At 40.9% G+C, this 13,669-nt stretch overlaps 1 protein-coding gene across 3 annotated transcripts in view; it reads left to right on the forward strand.

The window, feature by feature from the left end:
• The window catches only part of PDE4C (phosphodiesterase 4C), a 670,938-nt gene that overhangs the window by 570,635 nt on the left and 86,634 nt on the right, over positions 1 to 13,669 (forward strand). For all 3 annotated transcript variants that reach the window (XM_082260761.1, XM_082260762.1, XM_082260763.1), the window contains 3 exons: positions 3,510 to 3,701; positions 6,357 to 6,393; positions 6,931 to 7,004. In XM_082260761.1, the coding sequence (XP_082116887.1) occupies positions 3,510 to 3,701; positions 6,357 to 6,393; positions 6,931 to 7,004 (303 nt within the window). The remainder of the gene's footprint in view (positions 1 to 3,509; positions 3,702 to 6,356; positions 6,394 to 6,930; positions 7,005 to 13,669) is intronic.

Raw genomic sequence — 13,669 nt, forward strand, 5'->3', positions numbered from 1 at the left:
TATCTTGTCTATTTATATCTTGTCCGGATGAATATAGCTTGTTGACCTTGTACTTGTGTACTGTTAATATCTTGAAAAACCTGACATGTCTTTCTTTCAGTTGTTTTTGATGTCACTTATGAGCACCTTAATCGCACCCAAGTCAATAAAGTGTTAGTTATGGCTAGTGTTTTGCTAAATATAAAATGCATGTGTTTGCAAAAAGATAACGCTTACAGAAGAACACTGCAAAGAAATTTGTGTTCATACACTGAGTTTCTTTCTTTTTTTTTTTAAAGTGGATCAACCATTCTACCGCTGCAGCTCTTGTTGGGTTTTTTTTGAGAGCTGACCCAGTCAGGTGTCAAAAACACAAACAGTGACTGCATCATTGGCAGCCAAAAAAATGTCAGTAGGCTCGTTTGACAAAAGTTAATCAAACAACCAGCTTTTGTCAAACAAAGCAGGGACACCCACTGATAGTTTTGTCTGGTTCCTCAGGAATGGCCAGCTTTACATACTGGCCAATCCTAGTATACTAAATGAAAAGGTTAAACCTTTTTTTGTAACTAGTTGAACATTGGCATATGGTATGTTCAAGAAGGTTATGGTTACATACGTCCAAGATTTGAATTCTCCTCACTTTGGAAAGATTTCATCTTACTACTTGTTACATCTCTAAGACAGGAAGTGAATGGAAGTCACATAGGTTAAAAAAAGACACAAGTCCATCTAGTTCAACCAATAAAATACATAAAAAGAAAACACAACCATTCAATCCCATATGTACAATTCTATGCCCACAGTTGATCCAAAGGAAAAACCCCAGCAAAGCATGATCCAATTTGCTACAGCAGGGGAAAAAATTCCTTCCTGATCCCCCGAGAAGCAATCGGATATTGCCTGGATCAACTTTACCTATAAATATTAGTACCCATTTATAATATGTACACCTAGGAAATAATCCAGATCTTTTTAAAGCAATCTAGTGATCTAGCCAGAACCACCTCTGGAGGGAGTCTATTCCACATTTTCACAGCTCTTACTGTGAAGAAACCTTTCTGTATTTGGAGACCATTTTTTTTCCTCTAGATGTAAACAGTGCCCCCTTGTAATCTGTGATGACCTAAAGTGAATAACTCAACACCAAGTTCACTATATGGACCCCTTATGTATTTATACATGTTAATCATATCCCTCCTTCATCTCCTTCTCGAGAGAGAATAAATTCAGTTTCTCTAATCTTTCCTCATAGCTGACCTCCTCCGTGCCTCTTATCAGTTTGGTTGCCTTTCTCTGCACTTTCTCCAGTTCCCCAATTACCTTTTTTGAGAACTGGTGCCCAAAACTGAACTGCATATTCCAGATGAGGTCTTACTAAAAAAAATCGGACAGGGGCAAAATGATCTCTCTCTCTGGAGTCCATGCCTCTTTTAATACAAGAAAGGACTTTGCTTGCATTTGCTTGAAACCGCAGCTTGGCATTGCATGATATTATTAAGCTTATGATCTACCAGAACATCCAGATCTTTCTCCCCTGTTGTACTTGCCTAAGTATGTTTGATGCAAATTCTTAGCCCCCAAATGCATAACTTTACATTTATCAACATTAAACCTCATTAGCCACATAGTTGCCACATAAAATACGAAAATCCATTAAAAACCACAGAGCCTTAATTCATCAGTCTACTTTTTTTAAAGTATATGTCCAGGCATAACTGCTTTTGCAATAAAAAGAAAAGAGAAGGCGCCTGGCCCTTTAAATAAAAGATTGTTTAACCTGCTGCCCTTTTAATTGTAATAAAACAATAAATAGGTATATATCATAGGTAAAAAGGCGCTGGTAATCTTAATATATCACGTGTTATAAAAATTAATAGGTGATTTAAAGTGTAATATATGTGATTAAAAATTGCTACAAATATATATATGATCTACTATTGGTGCAATTAGCAAAGAAAAGTGCATACCAGTGCAATTTCAATTCAGAAGTGTTTGTGCTTCTCAAAGTAAATTAATCCACAAAGGTGTGGATCAGTGAACCAATAAATAGATATATAAAGAATTCCATACAAAAATCACATAAGAATATATAAAAATATAAATATATAAATGTGCTCCAAGTAGTGTTTAAAAGTCCAGGCAATAGCATGCAATCAAAATTGTGCTTGATGGATTCTTATTAATCCATTCACAGTGCTCCAGGTGCTGGGATGTGACAACCGTCAATTAAGAAGTGCTTGTGCTTCTCAAAGTAAATTAATCCACAAAGGTGTGGATCAGTGAACCAATAAATAAATATATAAAGAATTCCATACAAAAATCACATAAGGATATATAAAAAAATCACATAAGAATATATAAAAAAGTATAAATATATAAATGTGCTCCAAGTAGTGTTTAAAAGTCCAAGCAATAGCATGCAATCAAAATTGTGCTTGGTGAATTCTTATTAATCCATTCACAGTGCTCCAGGTGCTGGGATGTGACAACCGTGGCCTCTTACCAGCTAGCAGCAGGTCACAAGGACCCCCAACGCCTGTGATCCCTTTATTGGGTGGATCAGACCTCTCCTCGATTGCTTGGATCTCTGGCTCCTATATTACTCGAGTTGGACCATGTAGTCCCCCCATACACATAAAGATATAGAAGAACAAATAGCCTCCAATAGTGAAATACTGTTTTATTCTCCAAAAAACATACACTATAAGGTGACAATTAGCCTCTTACTATTTGTTGTGCCCTCCTGGCACTGGGCAATTCGGCAGTACAAAATCGTTTTTTTGGGTCTTAGGAAGATATTCTCCGGGGATCTGCAGCACCCTGAGCACTGTGAAGGGATTAATAAGAATCCACCAAGCACAATTTTGATTGCATGCTATTGCCTGGACTTTTAAACACTACTTGGAGCACATTTATATATTTATATTTTTATATATTCTTATGTGATTTTTGTATGGAATTCTTTAAATATCTATTTATTGGTTCACTGATCCACACCTTTGTGGATTAATTTACTTTGAGAAGCACAAACACTTCTGAATTGAAATTGCACTGGTATGCACTTTTCTTTGCTAATTGCACCAATAGTTGATCATATATATATTTGTAGCAATTTTTAATCACATATATTACACTTTAAATCACCTATTAATTTTTATAACACGTGATATATTAAGATTACCAGCGCCTTTTTACCTATGATATATAACTGCTTTTGCCATTGGAAGAGTAAGGAAAGATTATAACCTTTGTCAGGTTTTTACTGTTGTACAGGGCTTAGGTCTCAGTTGCAAATTTTCCTGTATAGTGAAACCACTGTCACTATGACCATACGTGAGGGGGAAGTGAACCCCAGATAGCAGTATAAACTTTACAAGGGTCCTATTTCTTGCACGCTCTATCAAAAACACATTTTTTTTGGCTGAATATGCCCTTTAAACTTTGGTTTCTTTTATCAGAAAATTAGCTGTAATACTTTTTAAATTTGTGATGGTCATCCTTAATTCTGTGTTCTGTCTCTTTTTTAGTTTTGATGTCGAAAATGGCTTGTCATCAGGTAGAAGTCCCTTGGAGTCCCAAGCCAGTCCAGGGTCAGGATTGGTTCTACAGGGTAACTTGCCCCACAGCCAGAGAAGAGAGTCTTTCCTATACCGATCAGACAGCGACTATGACCTTTCCCCCAAGGCAATGTCCAGAAACTCCTCCATTGCTAGCGACTTGTGAGTATTAATGCAAACATTGTCTTTAGTTTTATTAATCCTTCAAATTGAATATCTTTCAAATCAGCAAATGACGTTACTATTTAATAATTTTGATTTGTGTATATAAAATGACATTATATGTCCTATACATCCAGTCTTTTCCATTACCATAAAATTAAAGCTATATGCATCTTGCTCCTTATACTTCTTCTCTGTAATGTAAACATTTCTATAGTAGGACAGACCCCTAATAATGATCTCCAAGGAGTTTGGAACATGGGTTTCTAAGAACCCAAACAAGCAATCAGCTGGTTGAACTAACAGGCATCCACCCAATGCGGAAATATCAGTTTCAGAAGGACTGATTTGTTGGAGCTGATGTGTAAATTGCACTAACAGAACACGTCTTGTTGCCCAGGCAACACAGTCAGAATGTGTCATTTTGCCAGCTAAATAGCAGAATTAAAAGTTTATTGGTATTATATATATGTATTATTTTATATTATTGGAGTTTATTGGTTGCTATGTGCTATAAGAATTGTTCTTATACATGGTTCATTAATCGGCCCATATAATTCTATATATATGATAGTGGATTGAGAAATCTTTCTTACTTGTTCATCATCTACATCAGGGATCCTCAAACTACGTCCCTCCAACTGTTGCAGAACTACACATCCCATGAGGCATTGTAAAACTCAGACATTCACAGACATGACTAGGCATGATGAGAATTGTAGTTGCTGAACAACTGGAGGGTCATAGTTTGAAGACCCCTTGATCTACATATTCTTTCACTTAATGGGTTAAATATTAACACTTGATGTATTTATAAAAAATTTGCATAGCTTCTTGTCCATCGAAACTGAAAAAAATCAAATGTTCTTAGGATATACAGTCGATATAAAAAGTCTACACAAAGATAAAGAAGAGACAAAGATAAATCTTTTCAGAACTTTTTCCATCTTTAATGTGACCTATACACTGAACAACTCAACAACTAAAATCTTTTAGGCGGAGGGAAGTAAAAATAATATGGTTGCATAAGTGTGCACACCCTTAAACTAATACTTTGTTGAAGCCCCTTTTGATTTTATTACAACACTCAAGTCTTAGGGTATGAGTCTATCAGCATGACATATCTTGACTTGGCAATATGTGCCCACTCTTTGCTTTGCAAAAACACTCCAAATCTGTCAAATTACGGGCATCTCCTGTGCATTCTTCAGATCACCCCAAAGATTTTCAATCAAATTCAGCTCTGGGTTCTGGCTGGGCCATTCCAAAACTTTAATCTTCCTCTTGTGAAGCCATTCCTTTGTTGATTTGGATGTATGCTTTGGGTCATTGTCATACTGAAAGATGAAGTTCCTCTTCCATGTTTAGCGTTCTAGCAGAAGCCTGAAGGTTTTGTGAAAATGTTGACTGGTATTTAGAACTGTTCATATATCCCTCTACCTTGGCTAAGGCCCCTGTTCCAGCTGAAGAAAAACAGCCCCAAAGCATGATGCCACTACCATGCTTCACTGGGGGCATGGTGTTCTTTTGGTGATGTGCAGTGTTGTTTTTGTGCCAAACCTATCTTTTGGAATTATGGCCAAAAAGTTCAACCTTGGTTTCATCAGACCATAACCCATTTTCCCACATGCTTTTGGGAGGTGTGTTTTTACAAAGTTTAGCTGGGCTTGGATGTTTTTCTTCATAAGAAAAGACTTCCGTCTTGCCACTCTACCCCATAGCCCAGACATATGAAGAATACGGGAGATTGTGGTCACACGTACCACACAGCCAGTCCTTGACAGATATTCCTGCAGCTCGTTTAATGTTGCTTTAGGCCTCTTGGCAGCCTCCCTGACCAGTTTTCTTCTCATCTTTAAATCAATTTAGGAGGGACGTCAAGTTCTTAGTAATGTCACTGTTGTGCCATATTTTCTTCACTGTGTTCCATGGTATATCTAATGCCTTGGAAATTATTTTGTACCCTTCTCCTAACTAATACCTTTTACCAATGAGATCTCCATGATGTTTTGGAAGCTCTCTGTGGACCATGGCTTTTGCTGTAGGATGTGACTAGGAAATGTCAGGAAAGACCAACTAGAACAGCTGAACTTTATTTGGGGTAATCAGGGGTACTTTAAATGATGGCAAGTGTGTACTGACTGCTATTTATAATGAATTTGGATGTGATTGCTTAATTATGAATACAGCTACATTCCCAGTTATAAAGGGTGTGCACTCTTGTGCAACCACATTATTTTATTTTGACTCCCCCCCCCCCCCCCAAAAAAAAAAAAAAAGCTATCAGCTTGTTTTTCAATTGAGTTTTACAGTTTATAGGTCACATTAAAGGTGGAAAAAGTTCTGAAATGATTGTTTGTCTTGTATTTTTTACATCACACAAACCCAACATTTTAACAGAGGGGTGCACCTCACTGCCATCCAGTCGCCATAATGCAGTATTTTCTGCATACACACATTCAAATTGCAAAGAATATAACCTGAGAACATTTTAATTTTGCCCCATTTGCCCTGAACATATTTACATGCAGTTTAAATGAACAAACTATGCAAAATTTTTATAAATACATCTGGTAATATAAAGTGCAACCGAAAACGTTCAGTTTAACGTCACATGATCTTTGTATGTGCTAACACTGTTACTTTCATCTTTAGACATGGAGAAGACATGATAGTAACTCCATTTGCACAGGTAAGAAAATTATTTCTTAATGAAGTACATACCATCTATTGCCTTTTGCAAAGTTTCCAACACTGGGAGGAAATTGTCTTGCAACAGGAAAAATTGTTGCATATTTTGTATGCTCTATCAACTTGTGGGGTTGCCAGGACAACATGTTCAATGGGGACAGGCTGGGGAGAAAGTGGAATGCTTGGCAAATGGGTATATTGTACTTTAATACATTGAAAACATATACAGTACATTGTAAATAAAAATACCTCCAGCGTATAAATTGCATAGATGTGGTTTGTTAAATCTCTTGTACACCTTTTACACTAGTTAAGATAATAATAATAATTTGAAGAAAGTCATGATGTATGTCCCCTTCTTAGGAAACCCTATTTGTATTACTGGTGGTAATTAAAGGTATTCCAGTGTGACACTTTGTGTGTCCAGTGTATCTCTCAGCTTGCAATGACTGTTGGGTATTGGCAAAAATATGTGAACGAGTTTCCAATTTATTTATTTATTTATTTTCTCCGGTTTATGTTTTGTCTTTACACTTAGGTTTTAGCTAGCCTACGAACTGTGAGGAGCAACTTTGCAATGTTAACTCATCTTCAGGACAGAGTAACTAACAAGTGAGTGTTTTTTATTTTTTTCAGGAGAGACATGGTTACAGGATTGCTCCAAATAACAAATAGAGTTTACCAATTAATAGGTAATGGTGTCCCTAAATATACTGCAGTTGTTTGTCCACTTTGAAGTTTATATTGGTCATAAAAAATTAGGACAGACAAGCAGCCTAAAACAATAAAAGCAAAAAAACAATTACAAAAGGGATGGGCAAAAGGAAAAAAAAAAACATACATAGCTTGCCTGTCACCAACACAGAACATCCCGTAATTAAGGAGCTTATAGAATACATAGACCCCTCCAACAACTCCAGAAACATCAGCCATATGTAAGAGCATGCAGTTCGATTTTCATGTACATACAAATCACAAATCAGGGGCTTATACCCTGCAATTTACACTAATAAAGGCAATCAAATAACATACCGATATAACTCAGTCTGAAAATGTGTGCGAAGATTCAATCCAGACCCACACACACACGCCCCCCTCGTCAAACTTGTGCGGTATTCCTCTACTAATGTAAGTTGTTTGATAAAGTGGAAGGGCCTGGTTAACCAGAGCCTTCCAAGATTGACTTTAGGCACAGTCGTTTTCTTCCACGAAAGGATTATTAGCTTTCTGGGGTAGTATAATAAAAGGGTGAGCAGAGTATGTATTGCTCTTCTGGGAACTAACACCTCAACCAATCCTAACATACAGACTCTTACAGATGGCCCACCAGTAATAGCTGTAACAGATTGGATACATTGAGAGATCTGAGTCCAATATTCACTCAGTTCCCTCAGTTTACGTGATTTTTCTTATGTAAACTTCTGGTCAGAACATCAGCGTTAATGTCTTAGGTCTTAGTCTAGCTCTCATCCTGCAAAGTTTGTCAGTGAAATAGATTTTAGAGAGGGTGGTGCATGATCCTAAAAACAAGACTGCCTTCATTTTCTCAACTTTGGGGCCAATCACATGCCTCCCTGATGGTATGAGGTGATGGATAAGTATCTGCCTGTATTTCTTAGCATTGAGGACACCATTGATCCTGACCAAATCTTCAAATCTATTTGCAGAACTGCAGCCCCAAACCTTCAAGGAACCTCCACCATGCTTCATAGTTGCCTGTAGACACTCATTATTGTACCGCTTTCCAGCCCATCTGCAAACAAACTGCCTCCTGCTACAGCCAAATATTTCAAATTGTGACTCATCAGTCCAAAGCACCTGCTGCCATTTTTCTGCACCTCAGTTCCTATGTTTCCATGCGCAGGACATGGAAACAACGCTAAGAGACTCAGCTATGCATGAAAACATAGTAACTGGGGTGAGGAAAAATGGCAGCAGGTGCTCTGGACTGATAAGTGAAAGTTTGATATATTTGGCTGTACCAGGAGGCAGTTTGTTTGCGAAGGACTGGAGAGCAGTACAATAATGAGTGCCTGCAGGGAACAGTGAAGCATGGTGGAGGGGAACTCATTACTATAAGTGGAGGAGACCAAGAGTGATGGGAAATGTAGAAAGGTACAGAGGAAATAAGGAAAGAGAAACGGGGAGAAGAAGTAACAGAAAGAAAGCAGATGAGAAGTGGGTCGATGAAGATAACTAGAGAAGAAGAGGAAGAAGAAGAAAAAAAAAATATATAGGGTATATTAAAGAAAAAAAAAGGGGGGGTGGGTGGTATTGTGTGATGGGAAACAAGGATGCAGTCATTGTTCAGATAAGACAAAAGAGCAGCACAGCATATATCACCATGAATTCTGTTTAAAAAAGCTGTAAGTATATATAGTAAAAAAATTTCCGCCATCAATGATTCTGAAAAAAGTTTCAATTGCTCACCAAGTTTTACCAGCATGGGATCAATGGCCTGTAAAGAATAAGGCATGGCATTATAGGGAAAGGGACAATCCTTCCATAGGGCACAGATACAAGTAGAGGTGCTAATCACGCTCAAGTGAAATATGACCCCAATAACACGTAAGTGTGTGAAAAGATGATAACCAAACTAATCTAAAGCACACTGAATAAAAGATTAAATATTGGTAAAAGTGCAAAAGAAAGAATACATTCAGTTATTTATCAATGTGTAAGAAGTATACAGTGTCATCTTTGCAAACTTTCATTCTTAGATTGTCATCTCCAAGTTACGTTGCAATGGGCAATGTACTGTATTAGGTATGCTTTATAGCAGGCTTATATCATGAAAGAACTACCTAGAGAAGTATTCCATTATAAGAAATAAATTTATTTTTTAGCATCATTATAATTTTTACATTTCTAAAATTGCATCAGCAAAATTGTTTCTCTTCGCTGCCAGCCATAGTTATATAACCTGCATTTACAATGGGAGGCAGGTATGTTACAATTTAGCAAACAATGCTGTATATCTATCACTAAATGCCAAAGCTTGTTAAAAAAGAACCCATGTTGCTAGAGCATTTGTCTGTAAATAATCAATTCAAGGAGAATATTTCAAATTAAACTACTTCCAGAATATTTTTTTAGTTTTTGAGGATCTATGAAAGGGTTAGATTTTCTGTAAATGCTTTTTCTCTAGCGCTCATTGACAGACGTAGTCCTCGGTGATACACCACCTTCGGGTTATGTTGCCTCCACAGGAGCAGGACTAGACAGGAAATTAAAAAGCTCTGGCCACACCCCAGGGGCAGTCCCAGAGGGTATATCCTCTCTCTCTCTGCCTCAGCAAATCAGTTATTTTCTGTCTAGTTAGGAGTAAGGACCTAGATACCTTGCTGGGATCTTAGGTCCTGGCAAGAATTTTTTCTTAAAGGATTTTTTTTAGACAGCTTTTTTTCTCCAGTGTTCCTGTGAGATCTTCAAGCAAGAAAGCTGAACTGGGCGACGGGCTGGATGTTGAGATCCGGTGGTCACCCCAGTTCAGCCTACGAGCGCGTGCAGGCCATAGCTCCGCGCTGGGTCGGCCGCGACAAAGTCCCATTAAAGGACTGTCCACGCGAGTTAAACGTCTCGCTGAAACGCCAAAGACCATGAGTCACGGCGTCCGTATCGGTCGACAGCCCTCCCGCCCCGGTGGAGAGGGGTACTGTCAGGAGTTGGTGCCCGCCTGGTTCCGGTATGGTGAGTAGTATGTTCCCCCTTTCCCCCTGACGGGTTTTGTGGTGAACGCGGGCCCCTCTCTGTATGGTAAGATAGAGTCCCTTTCTATCCTACAACATGACACAGATCCTCCTACTTTGAGTGTGATTTTATGTGTGCAAAAAGCCAGGAGGCTTGGTTTAGGAGCTAACAATCTAATTGTATACATGTTTTAAAGATGTAATCTGTGGCATTCTGGGAATCTTATGGGTTAAGAATAAGCTACCTACCAGTCAGAAGCCACGGACATGTAGACTGCCTTCCTAATCAGATCTCCAGCTATTAGCAGGCCTCCCGAACGGCCATGCGGTCCGCCAGGGCCGGTACCGCCAACCACGCCATATCCCCATGCAGTGAGAGTGTTGTGTGCCCTGCAGCACACCGCTATTCAGTACGGGCCGCCGCCATTTTTTTTGCTGGATCGCACGAGCCGCCATTTTGGCGTAGCCTCGTGTCTCCAGCATGGGGGCGGCCATGTTTGAGGTGATCCAAACACCTCGTGGAGCTTGGGGGAGGCGCCGGAAGGCGTACAGAGGGGCGGAGCCGCCTCCTTTCTTCCTGGGCAGCCAGCCAAAAGACTTCCTGTTTGTTAAGACAGCGCTGTAACCTGTTGCAGTTAAACTCTGAGCATCAAGTGGTGAGCCTGGGGGTCTATCTCTCTCTCTCTCTCGATCGATAGGGATCCCTAGCAGGTAACACTAAGGGGCTTTTGTGGCGCTGGGGGTCGAAAAAAAAAAAAAAAAAAAGTTTTATTTTTGAATTATGTTTTCCAGGAAGTAACTGGAGTTATCATGGACCCTGCCACACATATTCCCCCACCTGTTTCCCTCGAGGGGGCCACGGGACCCGCCGGTGCACAGAGTATAGAGTCATTTACAGCAATTTTGGAGTCTATGGTGGCTCGGGTGGAGGCGGCCTGTCAGGGACGGGGGTCAAGGAAGCGACCCCCGCCTACCCCTATACCATCTGACACCTCTGACTCAGATTCAGAGGTGGTCACGGCAGTTGCAGGTTCCTCTGCAAGGGCTGTTATCCCAGGTAAAGCCCCCTCAGACAGTGAGGAGGACGCTTCTTCTCCTGCTATTATTCAGGAAGAAGCATTGGTGGATGCACTAGTTGTGGCAGTGCAGGAAACCTTAAAACTTGAGGCTTTACCGGCAGAGGCAACTGAAACAGAGATTCCCTTTGGTACTAATAAGCCCATCAAGACGATGAAGGCTTTTCCTGTACCTAAATGTTTCGGTAATCAGATTAAAGGAGAATGGGAGCATTCTAAGCGTACCTTTACTATTTCCAAGCGTATTGCTAGACGCTATCCGTTTGAGGAATCCATCATTAAGAAATGGACGGTACCACCAGTCGTGGATCCGCCTATTTCCAGGCTGAATAAAGCCACGGTTATTCCAGTGGAGGACACTTCGTCCTTTAAGGATCCGGTGGATCGAAAGATGGAAGCAGAGTCCCGCACCATCTTCTCTCTGATAGGGTCAGCTTTTAGACCAGTAATTGTTATTGGTCTAGTTTCCCAGACACTTACGGAATGGGCGAAAATGGTACGCCAAGATCTTAGGGGAAAAGATATTCCCCAGGAGACATCTGATTTGATGGAACAGATTATACAAGGGCTACAGTTTATCTGTGACGCAGCCTTGGACACTACTCCCTTATTAGGGCATGCATCTAAGACAGCGGTGATCCTCAGACGTGTGCTGTGGTTAAAATGCTGGTCAGCTGACCTAGGTTCCAAAAAGACCTTGACAAATCTCCCCTTTCAGGGGAATCGTCTATTTGGGGCCAACCTAGATGAAATCATTAAGGATGCCACTGGGGGCAAGAGCACTTTTTTGCCACAGGCTGCTAAAGCTAAGGGACCTCGCAACAAGCGAGGACCTTTCTTTACCGCCCATAAAGGGCGCCCGGCTGGTACTAGCGGGAAAGGCAAGACTCCTCCAGGAGGGTTCAAGAAGGGCTGGTCGGACAAGCAAAGGACCAACCCAGCCAAACCCGAAGCAAAGGAGTACACAGCCTGAAGGTGCGCCCCCACCCGGTTTCAGGGTGGGGGGACGTTTTCACCGGTATTCAGGACATTAGATCGAGCATCAACCACTACTACCGGTGCGATTCTTCCCTTCCAACATTTAAGTACTACAGGAAGTGGTAATTACCGTTCCCTGAATAGATCTTTTCCCTTACCCTTTCCTAAGATTAGTCCCGATACCTCACAGGAATCGGATCTGGTTGACCAGATAGGCCAAGTAGCCTCTAGTCGGGTGACTTCGGTCCCTGAGGTTCAACCAGAAAAGATCACCTTTCCTGATAACTATCAGGTATCTGATAAATGTGTGGGAACAGAAAACGACCAGACTTTCTCGGATGGTCGGGGCCAGATACCTCTAGGGACACCTGGTTCAGACCCAATCAGCGCCAGTGGTCCTAGAAATTCTAGGCTGGCCTCCTCAAGCCGGCCTGGCCGACTTGGACATGTTAGTCGTAGACGTTCCGTGGGAACTTCGTCTCAGGGAGTGTCTGTGGTCTCAAGGACCAATTTACCATCATGCTTTACAGTCGCTGGGTTTAATGGCCTGGCCATTGAGACCCAAGTACTGAAGGACAGAGGTTTGTCAGCTTCAGTCATTCCTACCCTTATTAAAGCAAGGAAAGCGACTTCCAGCAAAGTTTATTATCACACATGGAAAACTTATATTGCGTGGTGCGAATCTTTAGGATTTCCTCCACGTACCTATTCGGTGTCTCGAATATTGGCCTTTTTGCAACAAGGGGTTGAGCAGAAGCTAGCCTTGAGCACCATCAAGGGTCAAGTTTCAGCATTAGCAATCTTCTTTCAGAAGCCTTTAGCTACCAAATCCTTGGTGCGGAATTTCATCCAGGGGGTGCGGCACCTGGCTCCTCCAGTCCGTGCGCCCTTACCGCCTTGGGATCTTAATTTGGTTTTGTCGGTTCTACAGAAACCTCCTTTTGAAAACATCAGGGAGATTCCCTTGCTTACTTTATCCCAGAAAGTGGCCTTCTTGGTGGCTATTACTTCTGCTCGCAGGGTGTCAGAACTGGCTGCATTATCATGCCAGTCCCCATACCTAGTGATTCATAGGGATAAGGTAGTACTTCATCCTAAGCCATCTTTTCTTCCCAAGGTGGTTTCAGATTTTCATCTGAATGAAGATATTGTACTACCTTCCTTGTGTCCTCAGCCCAAGCATCATCGGGAACATGCGTTGCATTCCTTAGATGTGGTTCGGGCAATCAGGGTATACCTGAAAGCTACGGAATCATTCCGTAAGACGGATTCACTTTTTGTGATCACGGATGGCCCCAGAAAGGGTTTGCCTGCATCTGCCGCGACCATTGCCAAATGGATTAGACAAACGGTGGTACAGGCTTATTCTATTAAGGGTCAGAGTCCTCCGTTCCCTGTTAGGGCGCACTCCACTCGAGCGCTCAGTACTTCCTGGGCCTTTCGCCATCAGGCGTCAGTGGTCCAGGTATGTAAGGCGGCCACCTGGTCGTCAGTACATACCTTTACAAAATTCTATAAAATTGATGTGACGGCA

The sequence above is a fragment of the Pelophylax lessonae genome, assembly GCF_965119305.1.
Source record: "Pelophylax lessonae genome assembly, chromosome: 1".
Lineage (NCBI taxonomy): Eukaryota > Metazoa > Chordata > Amphibia > Anura > Ranidae > Pelophylax > Pelophylax lessonae.